The 17,260-nt window shown below is 38.6% G+C and overlaps 1 protein-coding gene across 1 annotated transcript in view; it reads left to right on the top strand.

Moving 5' to 3' along the window:
- The first annotated feature begins 2,800 nt into the window (after positions 1-2,800).
- ablim3 (actin binding LIM protein family, member 3) overlaps positions 2,801-17,260 on the top strand; it is a 186,051-nt gene continuing 171,591 nt past the window's right edge. Inside the window, exons 1-2 of the mRNA XM_086084954.1 lie at positions 2,801-3,174; positions 11,793-11,927. Coding sequence (XP_085941080.1) covers positions 3,162-3,174; positions 11,793-11,927 — 148 coding nt within the window. The 5' untranslated portion in view covers positions 2,801-3,161. The remainder of the gene's footprint in view (positions 3,175-11,792; positions 11,928-17,260) is intronic.

The raw sequence follows: 17,260 nt of genomic DNA on the forward strand, positions 1-17,260 counted from the left end.
ACAATCATAAACGGTGATGCATGCATGCCTCACAATTAACCTCGCCTCTTGCATTAGTTTTTACGAACTAGAAAACAGGGCTTGAATTTTTAAAACACGACACACAATTAGCACAACCATGCACACGAACATCTCACATCCTGTGCAAAATGAATCACTCTTATAAGAACTGTAAACATATGTAAACCATCTTATGTTACTATATGAAATATACGTTTCAGAGTGAAACGGTTACACACTGCTGTGTTGAGCAGTTGCCGGTTATTGTAAGCAAAGTACAAAGTGCATATATACAACATGGCAAATTACATATTTTTCCAATTGTAAAACACTAAAAAGAAAAGAATTGCATAACTATCAAAACCTTTATACTGAAGGAGCAAAACGTTGGACCAGATTTTCACCACTATAAACACTAAGTCAGCTCGCCTCACCCTGTTTTCTATTTCGTGTTAAGCAAGCCTGAAAAAAAAACTGGAATCAAACACAAGATCAATGCTACACACTATTAAAAATGAGATGTATTCCTCTTCATATAACCAAAAATTGTCAACGTAGACAATCACAACAAAGCAAGTACAACACTGTAACCCCAGAAAATAGACAAATACAAGTACTGTACTACCAGTACAGGTTACATTTACTATAAAATAACATAAATAAATAAATCCTCAACATCGTAGGCAATATCCTCATTGTCATTTTATTATTATTAAAGTTTTTTTAGTTTTTTTTTTTTTTTTACAGTCGTTTACACACTAAAATGAAAATGTTCACACAATCACAAAAGGAGCAAAACACTTGTCCAGAGTTGCACAACAATAGGTACAGACTCAGCTTCACACTTTTTGCAAAGCATTACACACAGTTATTTGCACACACGACACACGACACACATTTTCATACCTTAGACACAGATACGGATTGTGAGGTTAGAAGGGTCAGAGAAGATAAAAGCTTTTTTTTCCAAACTCAGTGCGGCCAAATGGAACGGGTAGCAACAAAATGTCATTTGAAGGCAAACTGTAAGAATTAACACTTCTCTGTGTGATGAAGTTGCAAATGTAAAAGTCCAATAATGGCCTTGTAGATAAAGGTGTATCAGTGAGCCAGCCTCCTGGTAGCCAATGGAGGCCATCCCACTCAAAAGTACAGTTCACAATGATGGGTCAAGGCCCTACATTTACTGAGAAATCACAGAAGCACGGAACACCAAACCGATCTTTGTCAGACATTGAGCTGAAGTATTCATATAAAACAACTCTCCATAAACGAAGACGGATGCAAAAATGAATAATTGCTGTGACAAGTAATTTTTTTTAACCTTACAAGAAAAACGAAATTTATTTCTGAAGAAAAAAAACGGTTTGTGGGTTTGTCATCTAAATTATCAATTACAAAAAAATACCTGTCAAAAAAATCCCCCCAAAAGGCGCCCTGTTAAAAAAAAAAACTGTATTATTATTATTATTATTATTATTATTATTATTATTATTATTATTATTATTATTTACATATTTTCTTGTTGGAAGGTCCTTATGATAGATGCCATTTTAAATCAGCTTCGATGTGGCATATGTGGCTGAACTTTAGTCTTTAGACATTGTTAACTAGTGTTGCATGAATTTCATTTAACAAGTGCGGTCCTTTTCTTCTCTGAGGAAGTTCGCATGTAGATAATTGTGCTTAATATTTCGTAAATCACTGTTTATTGTTCTGGAGGTGGGGGGGGGGGGGGGTGTATGAGGCTGACTTTGTGTTTATGTAGTGGTAAAAATCTGGTCCAACGTTTTTCTCCGTGAGTGTAAGGTGTTGATAATTATGCAGGCTAAGTTGAGTTTCAATCATAAAAAAGTAACACTTTAGTAAGTAATTCAATTAAAATTATTTGCTTACGGCGATTTTCCAGAAGAGGGCGATGTAATTTAAGCTTTGGCAACCCAGGTTTTGCTGCTCTTTAAAAAAAAAAAAAAGACGTTCAATGATTTTTGTCGTTCACTTTCAGCCATGCTTCAAGTCCAGCCAAGCTACAAATATCGAACGCATTCTGCACAGCATAATACATACAAAATATTATTGTTATTATCAGTATTTTTGCAAAGCGGCGTAGAGTCACAGGCGGCTTTTAGGAGTGACGTCGTCACTCCACCGGGACATGAGAGGTGCGTCAAGTAAAAAGAAATATATTGTAACAGGGAAACTTTCACAATAAAATTATGTCGGGACCCACTATCCTGCCACAGTTAGAGAAATGTAATCATCATAATAACAAAATGAAATATAACAGTATACAACTGACTGCTGCAGCTGCAACAAGGTCTGCAAAAGTCAACTTGAATGGCCATATGAATTTGCTTCTCTCTCTCTCTCTCTCTCTCTCTCTCTCTCTCTCTCTCTCTCTCTCTCTCTCTCTCTCTCTCTCTCTCTCTCTCTATATACTATTCACTCACTTCATCATACTTTTCCTGGCAAAAGAGTTGCACCTGTTGGACTTTGAATAGTCAAACTCAAAACAGTTGGAGTTATCAGAGACATTAGATATTCTTGGCCTGGGTCAAAACTGATCCACAACATACGTTTGCATGAAAAATAAACAATATATAAGTGATTAGAATTATTATTGCATGAACTAAGATTAAACAGAGTCTATTTTTGACCGTTAATTACGTGGTGCTTGCGAGTCACCTATTATTTGATTATGGTACACTCTTGTATTATTTTGAAGTCAAGCTAGCAATGGTCGTACTTTATTTTGAAACTATTTACCGGAAACGAAACACTGTGACTGCGGTCGGCTTGTGAGAGGCGCGCGCGCTGTCAGCAGCTCAGTGAGCACACCGCCACACTGTACAGCCGGCAGAGAGAAACAATGTGAAGAAGGTGGCTTTGTGTTTTATTGTTCCATTCTACGCCGAAAAAGACGCAGAGACAACTGGAATATGAGTTTGTTTTTCAGTGTTTTGTTCAATTTTTGTTAGCCTTCTTTTTCTTAGAATGGACTGGAAGCGGCTTTGCCAGGAATGAGTGAGGAGCATCATTTACCTTCACCGGAAATTCATTCTTAATGACACCATTTGGATGCACTACTGTATGCACTACTAGTGTATGGGAGCATTTTTCGACAAAACGACCTTGTTTTGGTTAACAGCACCTTGGACATCATGAGCTCTAATGGTAAGTCCATTCATATACAGTAGGTGAGATCAGTGGGAATAACTACTTTAGATCAATAGTATTCATTACAATAACCTTGTTTTTTTTTATAGTTAGATTAAAATTCACAAATTCCATTTTATTTTACTAAGTTGTATTGAGGTGCTAATTTGTCTGACTGGAAGGTATTTGTAATATTTTGGCCCATGTGGCCCTGATAAACTGGAAGAATCGTTGTACATGGCAAGGTCAATCACAAAGTTCAGAGTTCAGCCACAGTCAAGCTGTTTTTGGATTCCGCTTCCAGTTGTCTCATTTCTTGTCTTCCTCATTCTAGTCACTATTCACACCCTTAACATTGACTCAAAAAATACTTACAGCCTGTCACACCCTCATGGCCTGTAAATAGATACTTTTTAAAAAGAGCCCTTTCACAAATATTCAACCTCCACAGACTTTCATCTGTTCCTTCCACATAAAGTCCACCTGTCACTTCTCCAACATGCGGCCATTGGAGGAGCAGGAAGCGCCGCACGTTCTCCAGGCAGCCTGCTGCTGGCCTCGTGGACTTTATGTGCTTGTGATTCGGAGCATGACGAATATAGTCGGAGCCCCATGTTGTACTTATCTTAGACAAACCCGGGGGCTGCCGTGATGCTAAGCTGACCTTCTATCAGCTGACTCTGACCCTGATCCCCTGTCAGCTGAATCAGGGCTTTCCTCCGCAGGGCTCGCGGCTCAATGGATGTTGTAGTGCATTTGTGCAAGTTCTCCCTTGTTAATTCACGAGGAAGACAGCTTAGATTTGTCAGGGGATACTTGAAAAATAACTTCTTTGTTGCAGAAGTTCTAAAACGCCTTCCCGTCCTGCTTCCATTTCCTGTCGTGACAATTCAGAGGAACCTAGTATTACTGCATCATACACTAGTCTGTCATTGTAAGAGCCTCCATAATTCATCCAGTGCTCTTAACTCATATGGTGGTGGGTTTTGCCTGCCGAGTGGGCTTCAACTGCGAGTATTTACAGGTCTGGTTTTACGGCTTGAAAAACTAAAGAAGCTGCAAAGTTAAGGGGTACGTTAGTTTGGATTTACCACAAACAACTTCTCTGTGCAATTTTAAACGAAAAGATTTTTTTTTTTTTTAGTTCTCCATTTTACCATGCTAATTTTTTTTTCAAATCAAAACAGTTCAGACAGGGATGGGTACCAGATCAATTCTGATGAATATTAACAATTGAATAAATACCAGTAATTGGTTTGGGGATTTCTGGGATTTGACAATCTTTATTGAATGTTCTTGAACCCCTGCTTTCAATGGCAGTGTTGTGTTAAGCACAATAAGGCTACATGTGGGTGGACGTTGTTGCCAAGTGGAGGTCTATATGGATGCAACTTCCCACAACTGATGGCAACAAACTCGCCTTATTTGAAACTGAAACTGAAAAAAATGTACAAACTTAAATTGATTAATATTCACTTACTGGTTTGGCAGTAACATGGTCAGAATATATCATTGTTGATTCATCATAAAATCAGTCTTCTTTCATAAAGGACTACAGAAATCAGTGAACAATTACTGTTGATATGCTGAAATCATAGGATTTTGAAAAGAAGAAAAAAAAGCTCCAAACGATTACTCGATTATTAAAATAGTTGTCCATTAATTTGATAATTGATTACTTGTCGATTAATCAATGAATTTTGACAGCGCTACACTGGATGTGCACACAGGCACTCCAGAGACAAAATATTTGTACATACATAACTAAAACATACATTTTCTATGATATGTCTCCTTATATAATTAACAGCTCCTCTGCTGGGCCAACCAATTGCTGTAGTAATTGTATCGATCAGTTAATCGATTAATATTTACACCGTCCCTGTCCCAGAGTTCCTGAACGTGATGTGTTTCCCACAATCTAAACACACAAGGTTGAAGGTCGAGGAGGGGAGCTCGTGAAATGGGAAGAAGTGCATGTAGAGGGCTGAAGAATGAGCGCAACGTCAATAACATGTCAACCTGGGCTTGAATGCTAGCAGAATGCTTGAGGTGTGTGTCAGCGCTGTCACAGCAGGCAGATGGTGGCGGAACATGCTTACTGAACATGAATATGTTGGCATGAACACATCTGAGCTTAGATCCTCTTCTCCAGTCAGTCAACATGTGTCCTCCTGTTCCCTCCGGCTCTCTTCTGGCTCGTACATGAATGGGCCTGTTAAGCCAAAGCGAGTGCATTTTCCACTGCGTTGGGCATGATAGACCAGAGGCCATACTCGCACATAGAAATAGTATACACAGCACCGGCTATCTGCCTGTCTTTCATCCACTGGGTAATTTCATGAGTGCTGGCATTATTTTGTGTCCAGTCTGATGTTGTCTACCTGCATGGCAGACCTAGCTGGGCTGCAGATGCCTTTGCAAAAACAAATGTTTGAAAGGTCAGAATGACATCGTTGATCAATACACTGATCATTGGGTTCAGGAACCTGAAGGAATCTGTAGAGGCATACATCACTAACAACAGAACAATATTGTAAAGTTTGATGAATATCGGGGAAGATGAGGTAACAAACGCATTTGGATGTAGTTTTTCTTGATAAACCGTATATATTTCTCCTTCTGAGGACTAGTGGTGCAACGGATCACAAAAGTCATGGTCAAATCTAAATGGCTATATTTGGCAAAGGTGCTTAATAAAATAAAAGAAGACAATGTTCTATTTATCTTTTTTTTTTTTATATAATGAAAAGATCTCAAAGTGCAATTTAAGGCACATTCCCTTCCTTTAAACATGGAGAGTGAATTACAAAGTAGCCACTTAGTCCAGAATATTGAAAAAGAACGAAAGAAAGCAAGCCAGGTAACAGCTCTCACTCATTACTCTTGCCATTACTCATTACTCTTTTTTTGCATTGTGCACTTCAGGGCCACCGTACCAGCAAGGCAATTGTTGCTCATGCTAACAGCTAGCTGCTAGCCACTAACGTCGCAGATTTGTGTCGTACCAAACAATGACATAACTAACTAGCGGTTTCTTGCATCCTTAGTTAACGATTAAATATTGTCAAGACGGGTGTGGTTTGGTGGAGGACCCAGTCGCAGGGAGGAAAAATAGCCAGGCAAGGATGCAGTTGATGGAGCAAAAAAAATATTTAAATTTCTATAAAACAAAAGCGAGCTTCCAAATTACCAGGGAAACCAAAACATGGGGAAAACAACAAGGCAAAACAGGCAGCATGACATGGGGTGCAAATCCAAGGCAAAAACAGGCAGCATCACATGGGGAAAAACAATGAACCAACACAGACAGAGGGGAGACAGCAGACTAAATACACAGACACTAACGACACAACAAGACACACCTGGGGCAAGACACAAGTGGCTGAGGGCTCTGATTGGATCACACGAGGAAGGGCAGGATCACACTTAAACAAGACCAAGGGAGACACAAGGAAAACAGAACCCAAAACATGACAAATATACTTTCGTGATGGCAATATGATACTGGTAGAAAATATGCCATTTCAATCAAAACTTCGGTAATGTAAGCCGAAACGTCGAATATTGAAGTCCGTCTAGCAGTCACACAGCCACGAAGGCTGACTTCAAAGTAAAAGCCCACTGAGAGCATTTGCAATTTTGCATTGGTGTCAATATATTATTTGGAACGCTTTATTTGGAATTCAGCCTTAGCGTAGGTGGCGTGTTGAGTAAGTTTCCAGCTTCCTTGACATGTCTGAAATGCCGGTGTTGGGAGAAGAGGCAGAAAAAAAATCCTTTATCATTAACTTGAGAACTAATTTCACCCCAAATTGCCAAAATGCTCCCATACATGCGACTTACGTGATCCACAAGGGTTTTCAACTTACTCTTCGTCTATTATAGTGAATGTGGACTGATCTGGTTGCTTTTAAGTGAATGCATCCCCGCACCCGCCCCCCCTAACCAATCTGCGGCTTGTGTGCGGTCCGAACCGTGGTGCCTGATCCGAACCGACCACGGATCAATGATGATCCATTCCACCACTACTGAGCAGCATAGGCACACTAAAAATATGTTTGTCTCCTGAAGGTTGGCTGACTACTGGTTTACAAGTGCTTGATTAAATATGCAGCAGAATTAATGAACATGTTCATTTCATCGTGGCAGGCAATATCGTGATCACAGTTAAACGTTGATAGGGCCTTCTGAAATGGAATAATATTCCATAGGTAAGACCAACGATTGTATGACGTTTCCCCTTTTCTTCATGACCTTGGCCTCTGGGAAGATTGAGTGATCATTCACATTGTCAGTGGAGGTGTAACCTTTTGCTCTCCCGTGGCACTGTAGCCGAATGTTAGCAGCTTTGATGAATGCTCCTCTCCAAGGTCTTGGCTGAGTTCAAGGATGATAAAAAAAGAGGGTGAGGTGAGGCTGGAGGCTAAAGATCTGATCATTTGCCACTCTAGACCATGGTTTTATCATGCAAATTTCACTATTACAAAGACCACGTATTCTCAAAGATACCTGCTAAAGTGAAAAAAATACTCAATGAGCAGTGAGATTGTGAATGGAAATCCGATTGGATCCACAGGTTTTGAATCAGCATAACTGTTGACCTTTTGATCATGTGACTGTCATTACCTGAATTCGATAAGCATTTAATTTGAATGCAAAGGGGGATTTGCATAAAGATTTGCAACAAGTGTGGCAGTAAGGATGCTTACATCATTAAACAGATTAAAGGAACGGCAAGAGGTGTGGTTGTGTAACCAAAATTAACAAACTGGTTTTGTGACATTTAACTATCACAACAGCCTTCTTTCTACCCGGGCAGATAGAAAACTGATATTTTTTTAATTTAATTTTTATTTTTTTATATAGTGAATGGCAACTATAACAACCAACACCTCCAGTCTCCTGTCACATGTATTGGACTCTAGTTTTACTAATGCTAAAGTCCGATTAGCCCTTGGAGAAGTCATTAGGGCTCACATAATTTTTCCACGCATGAATACTAGTAGTAAAACTTTAAGACAGGTCACCAACCTTTTTGAAACTTGGAGCTACAACTTGTGATCTACAAAGGGCTAACACCAGTTTTATACACACTTCTGAAATAACACATTTGCTCAAATTTACTTTATTAATGTTATATTATTTTATTAATTATATTTATTTCTGTAGAGACACTTATCATGTTATTGATTTCTCATAATACCTGCATTTCATTTCTATAAACCTCTGTCATTGTTTACATTTTCAAATGATCACTTCTAATCTACAGTAGGCCTATTCCTAGACAATCACTCAGTCCCCTCACTATAGAGCTATTTTAGACCAAGCCCACAGACACCATGTTGGTCACCCCTGCTTTAAGTGGACTGTGTTTGTCTATTGGGACATTGATGAAGATCAGATTACATTTTATGAGCAGTTTATGCAAAAATCCAGTTAATTACAAAGGGCTCACATATGTTTTCATACAACTGTAATGCTGTTGGCACATTAAGACTTAACAGTTAAAAAAAACTAACTGCAATAATCACACAAGCAATGATTATCACTCACCCTAGTGACAGCATGTTGGTAAGTTTATTTATTTATCAAAAAAAATTTTTGAGAGAGAATTTGAGTGGTACTCTTTTCTTTTCCGGCCCAACACTATATATGATGGCTTAAAAAAATTACCCCCCCAAAGAGTTTTGTTTTAGAATCTTCAAAGCACTTCTTCCCTGGCCTTATCTTTAAATTACTGAGAAGTATGGCAGCAAAAAGTCTTGAACCAGCATTTTGTATGATAATAAGTGTCTCAGCGTTATGCTTGGGTTTAAAACAACAAGATATATATACAGTTTATATTACAGGTGCAATGATTAATGAATTGATTGACAAGTAATCAATTATCAAATTAATCAATATTTATTTTTATCATCGATGGTGATATTTTTTTATTTCAAATTGTCAAATACTCAGAATTTCAGCTTTTCAATTATAAAGTGGACTGATTGTCTTTGTGTTAAATCAAAATAAACCATTTGCTTTTATTTTGGTAAATGATCAACATTTTTACCTGTTTTCTGACATATTACAGACCAAAACAGTCAATCGTAATTCATTTTTGTGGATTTTCTGTACTGCCAGTTTGAAATAATTTCATATTTTTTAATACAGTCAAGTAAAAACATGGTTCTTATCCGATACATCGATTAATCAATAAAATCCATTTTTAAAGTGATTCTGAGTTGCATCTTCCCTAGTTTTTTATTTATTTTTATATACAATTGGACCACACAATTCCACAAGGTCGTCACATGACTTTTCGTTGGTGATTGTTATCTCTTCATTCCTCATCACCAACAATATCCCAACATCCCTTGCGGCTGTGCTCCAAGCGTGGCTGTCAGGTCAGAGGCAGAAATAGTAGCAGACTCTTGGTCTCTGGGGATGCTGTCTGCCTCACTGACCCTGGCCCTGTTCTTATCACCTGTCAGCTTGCGGCGGGATTCTCCTCAGGCACTTGCCAATGATTTAGTCTGGGATTACACCTGTTGCTTGGCGGCTTTCGTTAGAAGAATGACTTACCACCTCTTCACGGGGAAAGGACGGAGGACTTGAATGGGCTGAATGGGAATGAATACACTTATATAATTAGATTGAATGTCGTAATTCTTTGGTTGCTGAGATGACTGTGTATGTGGATTCTCTTTTAACTCATTAACGCTCAGCCATTTTTACTCAAGCAACCCCCTTCGAGACGAAGATATTTCAGACTTGCCTGTTTGTTCTGGCATCATTTCAGCAGGTCACTATTGTAAATACATCTGTGTATCAAGTAGGATTTGACTTTGTTCCCATTTTCACTCTTTCTCACCTGATGGGATCACTGTAGTTTTTTTCTGGTTTATGATTAAACACAACCTCTCTCTCTATCTACCTGTATCGCTCTCTCTTCCTTACACACAAACTCACATTCACAAGGAAGTGTCATTATTCAGTCCAGTGGCTAAGTACTCATCAGATGGAGTAGTGGGTTCCAGTGGTGCACCAGCATTGTGAGGGGAACAATGAATTCACAGTGCGTTGAATGTGGGAGACAGAGTAGGAAGCAGTCAAGCTTGCATATTTCCAATGCCCACTCGCTGGATTTGAACAGAAAGGTAAACATACACAGTCATGCATACATTCTGCCTCCAGTCCAAGTCACATACATGCATATCATCCAGCTCATAGCACTCAGGATATGAGGCGTGCTAGGCTCTTCGACATTTTAAGTACTGTGAGTCCTTCGAGAATCCTCCAGTGAAATGCAATCAGTAGCTGGAGCACGCTAGCCCATGTGCTGCCACCGCTGAAGCAGCAAAGTCCTTCAGTCAGCTATTTAAGTGAGGAGCAAGGCCAGCTGGTTATCCTGCCATTATACTTCTCCACCACTGTAGGACCACTCGGATGCTCTTTGAGAAGGATGAAGAGCTAAATGAGCAAGCATGACTGCAGCTGTTGATTCACGTGCTTTCTTAGGATGTCAAGATGGCTTGTGAATACAATGGGTGCCTTTTATAAGGCATTACTGTATTAGTAGGGGTGTAACGAAAACTGATTTGAAATCTGAAAATGGGTTTTGATTGAACCAAATCAAATGGTTAATATTATTAAATGTACCGTCCCTGAATCGTATCACACCCAATGTATCGATAAATATTAAATTGTCTGTTTATTTGAGTGATGCACTGCCCTAATATATATACTGCAGATCCTTATTTCAGTTTAAAAAAAATTGCAATATATATACTGTATATATATTCTTACTGAGTCGCAATGTTTAGAGACTATACCAGTGTTAATTTTGTTAACAAAAACAAAATAAAAATATTTTCGTCAACACATTTTTCACTGGACGAAAACTAGATTAGATTAAAAAAACCATTAATGAACAATAATTGGGACTAAATCAGTATGCATTTTCATAGACTAATAAAGACGAGATAAAAATTTAGCTCACTTAATAAAAACTGGAATAAAATATATTTACATTTTAGTTTACGAACAAAGACAAGACGAAAATTATGATGTTGTAAAATCCTGTCTCTGCTAATCTGTCACTAACACACAATGACACACTCCTTTTCAAATCTGCACCTAGCGAGTGCAACATAATGTTAATGCAACAGTTATAGGCTAATCTAATCGCTAACTAATTCTAGCTACCTTACTAGCTTGTAGCATGGAGTCATAATAGCCACTTATTGATATACTGTACTGTAATTGTGTGTGAAGTTGTTTTAAATAAAAAAGGTGAGAGAAAATTTTATGTGAAGTAGTTTTAGATTAGATGGAAATGTTCAATATTATCTGCTGACAAAAAAATGTAAAAGGTTAAAATGATTATCCTGACTAAGACTAGAATAAAATGTTGACAGTTTCTGTTGACTAAAATTAGACGAATACAATTATGTTTTGTTGGACTAAAAAAAACAACCAAATGCTCGATTTATATTCGACTAAAAGTTGACTAAACAAAAATGGGATGAGGTTAACTAACTATGATAAAAACTAACAAATGTGATTAAAATTGGACTAAAACTGAGACTAAATTTAAAAATGGCTGATAAAATCAACACCACATTATACCCTCTTTCTGTCCACCACAGCATATCAGCAAGGCTCACTGGGAGGTGAGCCAAGCGGCGGGCCAATTCGGTGTCAACGGTGTCGGGAAGTGTGCAAAGGAGAGGTGGTCCGCGTTCAAGAGACCCACTTTCATGTCAAGTGTTTCACCTGCACAGGTAAGATTTTATCCCTAAAAAGAAGGAGTTATGAATTTTGTAGCAACTGTTGCAGTGGCAAATTGAAGGAAGATACTAGACCATGAACTGAGTCACATCTTTACTATTTCTGCAAACAACCTGCATTGACTCCTTAGAATAGTGGATCTTCTTGCTAATCCATCTTAGTTCCCATGCTGAGTGCTACTATTAGCCCACAGTGAGGATTGGAGGGGATCAGAGTTGCCTTGCGGGGGACTTGGACTCCTGCTAAGGTAGCTTGTAATAGTCCAGTCAACTCAGAAGGGATTTCCCCTGTTGTACACTGCTGTCTAATGACATTGTTTCCCAGCTTTTACCAAGCTACCAGTGAGGAAAAGCCTTAGTTGTGATACTGCAGTGTCAGGAATGGTGTTGAATACTGTCTTGTATTAGTTGCATTTAGACAATATGTTTAAAATGTATGTCCCGTAGAATGTTAACATTACCTGTCTTAGTACCACAGGTTATTATTAGTGGAATAACATGAAACTGACACAAAGTGGGCATTGTGTCCTATGCACAAATAGGCTGCACAAAACCATGGCAAATTTGTAAAATGACCAGTTTATGTTTATACAAAGTACACTGTCCAAACCTGCTCACATATTCTGTATGATGTAGTTATTTATACAGTGTACATATATAAAAAGTCTAAAAAACCCTGTTCAAGTGATTGAGTTTTAAAATACTGTAAAAAGAAACCATGATAAATAATTACTTTTTTTTTCCAGCATCAACGTGACAGATAACCTTTAGTTTTTAAAAACTTTTCTAAGAGGGGAAGTAAATATTCCAACTAAGATCATATTTCTGCACGAGTGTGCACACCTTCATACCTGGGTTGTGCCTGTGTTGATTAGCCAATCACATCCAAACTAATGTTAAATGGAAGTCAGACACCTGCCACAATTCTATTATTTTATTATTATGGGCCTGCTAAGCGGAGCAAGCAGCAGGAGCAAGCAGGCACATATTACTATCCACCCTAGAAAAGGGTTTATTATGGGCCTGCTAAGCGGAGCAAGCAGCAGCGAAGCTGCTGCTTGCGGAGCAAGCAGGCACATATTACTATCCTAGAAAAAGTGGTTTATTATGGGCCTGCTAAGCGGAGCAAGCAGCAGCGAAGCTGCTGCTTGCGGAGCAAGCAGGCACATATTACTATCCTAGAAAAGGGGTTTATTTTTTTTCTTCTTATTATGGGCCTGCTAAGCGGAGCAAGCAGCAGCGAAGCTGCTGCTTGCGGAGCAAGCAGGCACATATTACTATCCACCCTAGAAAAGGGTTTATTTTTATTATGGGCCTGCTAAGCGGAGCAAGCAGCAGCGAAGCTGCTGCTTGCGGAGCAAGCAGGCACATATTACTATCCTAGAAAAAGGGTTTATTATGGGCCTGCTAAGCGGAGCAAGCAGCAGCGAAGCTGCTGCTTGCGGAGCAAGCAGGCACATATTACTATCCTAGAAAAAAGGGTTTATTATGGGCCTGCTAAGCGGAGCAAGCAGCAGCGAAGCTGCTGCTTGCGGAGCAAGCAGGCACATATTACTATCCTAGAAAATGGGTTTATTATTTTTCTTATTTTTTAATCTTCCGCGTTTTTTTCTGCTAAAATGCGGCCCGTACCGTAGATCGCACCGGGACAAATGAGGTATCAAACGATGCGGCTCGATCTGACTCGGTGCGCTATTATTTTTATAAGAATTCCCAGTTACCATGGCGACGCTATTCCCAAAAAACTCCCAAATAAAGTCCCATAGGAATGAATGGGAATCCGAAAGAGATCAACTCCAATCAAGCACCTTTTTCAAAGAGACGCTGCGCGCGCATACGTTAACCGATTGATATGAAAATTAGCTCATTTTGTTGGAATTTTTGTCATCTTTAACTCAGTGTCAAAAAAAAAATTAAGGAATGAAAGCTCTTCCCCCTGTGCGGGTTCAAAGACAGTGAGTGTAATCGCCACTCTGATACCTTATTAAGCTTTCAGTGACGGGAACCAAAAAATCTATTTCCAAAAGTTTCACTTCAACTCGTCACCATGGCCACAATCTTTGCTCACTAGACATCAAATTCGCACATTTTGTAGCCACAAGCCTCTGCTTTCTGAAGAACTAAGTTTTATTTGGCTAAGGTTTCATTTAGTACCTTTATTTTCACTTTAAGCGAGGAGAAGTCGCACATTTTTGATCTCTTTTCAATGTAATTTTCGCCCTTTTTCCCTCTTCATTTTCGATCAATCATAAGTTTTCAACCTGCTCTCATTTGGTCATTTTTCATCCGATTAAAAAACTGAGAACATGCTCGCGTTCCCCAAACCCTTGCCGTTCTAACGAGCCATTTCTGGAATCTGCATCTTCAACCGTTAAGTCACGAGAGGCTTTTGTTTGAGGTGAGCGTAATCCTATACAAATCAATGGAGTGTTGGTGCGTGACGTCTCCTCACAACTTAAAATCAAATGTGTGTGCGTGAATGTGCATGTTTTGTAAAGGGGCAGTGAGATGCTGTTAATTATGGTAGATTCCACATTTCTTGACCGATTTCAATGGTTTGAATTTTAAACTGTTCAGCTCATTGAAATGTTACTTAAAATCAAATGTGTGTGCGTGAATGTGCATGTTTCTTAAAGGGGCAGTAACATACTGTGGATTATGGTTAACTTTTACATTTCTTGAGCGATTTCAATGGTTTAAATTTTAAACTGTTCAGCTCATTGAAATGTTGGTTAAAATCAAATGTGTGTGCGTGAATGTGCATATTTCTTAAAGGGACAGTAAGATACTTTATTTGATCTTGATTATGGTTAACTTCCACATTTCTTGACCCATTTCAATGGTTGAAAGTTTAAACCGTTCAGCTCATTGAAATGTTACTTAAAATCAAATGTGTGTGCGTGAATGTGCATGTTTCTTAAAGGGGCAGTAACATATTGTTGATTATGGTTAACTTTTACATTTCTTGAGCGATTTCAATGGTTTAAATTTTAAACTGTTCAGCTCATTGAAATGTTGGTTAAAATCAAATGTGAGTGCGTGAATGTGCATGTTTCTTAAAGGGGCAGTAATACTTTTAGTAGATTATGGTTAACTTCCACATTTCTTGAGCGATTTCAATGGTTGAAAGTTTAAACTGTTCAGCTCATTGAAAAGAGTTAGCAGGCCCATTCAAAATTTCCGCGGGAATTTTTCTAGTTATTTTTTATTATTCCACGACTTTTCCGCAAAAATGCGGCCCGAACCGTAGATCGCACCGGGACAAATGAGGTATCAAACGATGCGGCTCGCTCTGACTCGCTGCGCTATTATTTTTATAAGAATTCCCAGTTACCATGGCGACGCTATTCCCAAAAAACTCCCCCAAAAAATCCCATAGGAATGAATGGGAAACCGGAAGACATCAACTCCAATCAAGCACCTTTTTCCAAGACACGCTGCGCGCGCATACGTTAACCGACCGATATGAATTTTAGCTCATTTTGTTGGAATTTTTGTCATCTTTAGCTCAGTGTCAAAAAAAAATTTAAGGAATGAAAGCTCTCCCCCCTGTGCGGGTTCAAAGACAGTGAGTGAAATATCCTTTATCCCATGTGTGTGTATTGCATGAGCTAGAGCGGACCAATTAAGAAACAGAGTGAAGACAGAGAAAAAAATAGATTTCAAGTTTCACTTCAACTCGTCACCATGGCCACAATCTTTGCTCACTAGACATCAAATTCGCACATTTTGTAGCCACAAGCCTCTGCTTTCTGAAGAACTAAGTTTTATTTGGCTAAGGTGTCATTTAGTACCTTTATTTTCACTTTAAGCGAGGAGAAGTCGCACATTTTTGATCTCTTTTCAATGTAATTTTCGCCGTTTTTGCCTCTTCATTTTCGATCAATCATAAGTTTTCAACCTGCTCTCATTTGGTCATTTTTCATCCGATTAAAAAACTGAGAACATGCTCGCGTTCCCCAAACCCTTGCCGTTCTAACGAGCCATTTCTGGAATCTGCATCTTCAACCGTTAAGTCGCGAGAGGCTTTTGTTTGAGGTGAGCGTAATCCTATACAAATCAATGGAGTGTTGGTGCGTGACGTCTCCTCACAACTTAAAATCAAATGTGTGTGCGTGAATGTGCATGTTTTGTAAAGGGGCAGTGAGATACTGTTAATTATGGTAGATTCCACATTTCTTGACCGATTTCAATGGTTTGAATTTTAAACTGTTCAGCTCATTGAAATGTTACTTAAAATCAAATGTGTGTGCGTGAATGTGCATGTTTCTTAAAGGGACAGTAACATATTGTTGATTATGGTTAACTTTTACATTTCTTGAGCGATTTCAATGGTTTAAATTTTAAACTGTTCAGCTCATTGAAATGTTGGTTAAAATAAAATGTGTGTGCGTGAATGTGCATATTTCTTAAAGGGACAGTAAGATACTTTATTTGATCTTGATTATGGTTAACTTGCACATTTCTTGAGCGATTTCAATGGTTGAATTTTTAAACTGTTCAGCTCATTGAAATGTTAGTTAAAATCAAATGTATGTGCGTGAATGTGCATGTTTCTTAAAGGGGCAGTAATACTTTTAGTAGATTATGGTTAACTTCCACATTTCTTGACCGATTTCAACGGTTGAAATTTTCAACTGTTCAGCTCATTGAAAAGAGTTGCAAGAGTTAGCAGGCCCATTCAAAATTTCCGCGGGAATTTTTCTAGTTTTTCTTATTTTTTAATCTTCCGCGTTTTTTTCTGCTAAAATGCGGCCCGTACCGTAGATCGCACCGGGACAAATGAGGTATCAAACGATGCGGCTCGATCTGACTCGGTGCGCTATTATTTTTATAAGAATTCCCAGTTACCATGGCGACGCTATTCCCAAAAAACTCCCAAATAAAGTCCCATAGGAATGAATGGGAATCCGAAAGAGATCAACTCCAATCAAGCACCTTTTTCAAAGAGACGCTGCGCGCGCATACGTTAACCGATTGATATGAAAATTAGCTCATTTTGTTGGAATTTTTGTCATCTTTAACTCAGTGTCAAAAAAAAAATTAAGGAATGAAAGCTCTTCCCCCTGTGCGGGTTCAAAGACAGTGAGTGTAATCGCCACTCTGATACCTTATTAAGCTTTCAGTGACGGGAACCAAAAAATCTATTTCCAAAAGTTTCACTTCAACTCGTCACCATGGCCACAATCTTTGCTCACTAGACATCAAATTCGCACATTTTGTAGCCACAAGCCTCTGCTTTCTGAAGAACTAAGTTTTATTTGGCTAAGGTTTCATTTAGTACCTTTATTTTCACTTTAAGCGAGGAGAAGTCGCACATTTTTGAT

This window comes from Leptonotus elevatus, chromosome 9, assembly GCF_054856555.1.
Source record: "Leptonotus elevatus isolate MCC_2025b chromosome 9, RoL_Lele_1.0, whole genome shotgun sequence".
NCBI lineage: Eukaryota > Metazoa > Chordata > Actinopteri > Syngnathiformes > Syngnathidae > Leptonotus > Leptonotus elevatus.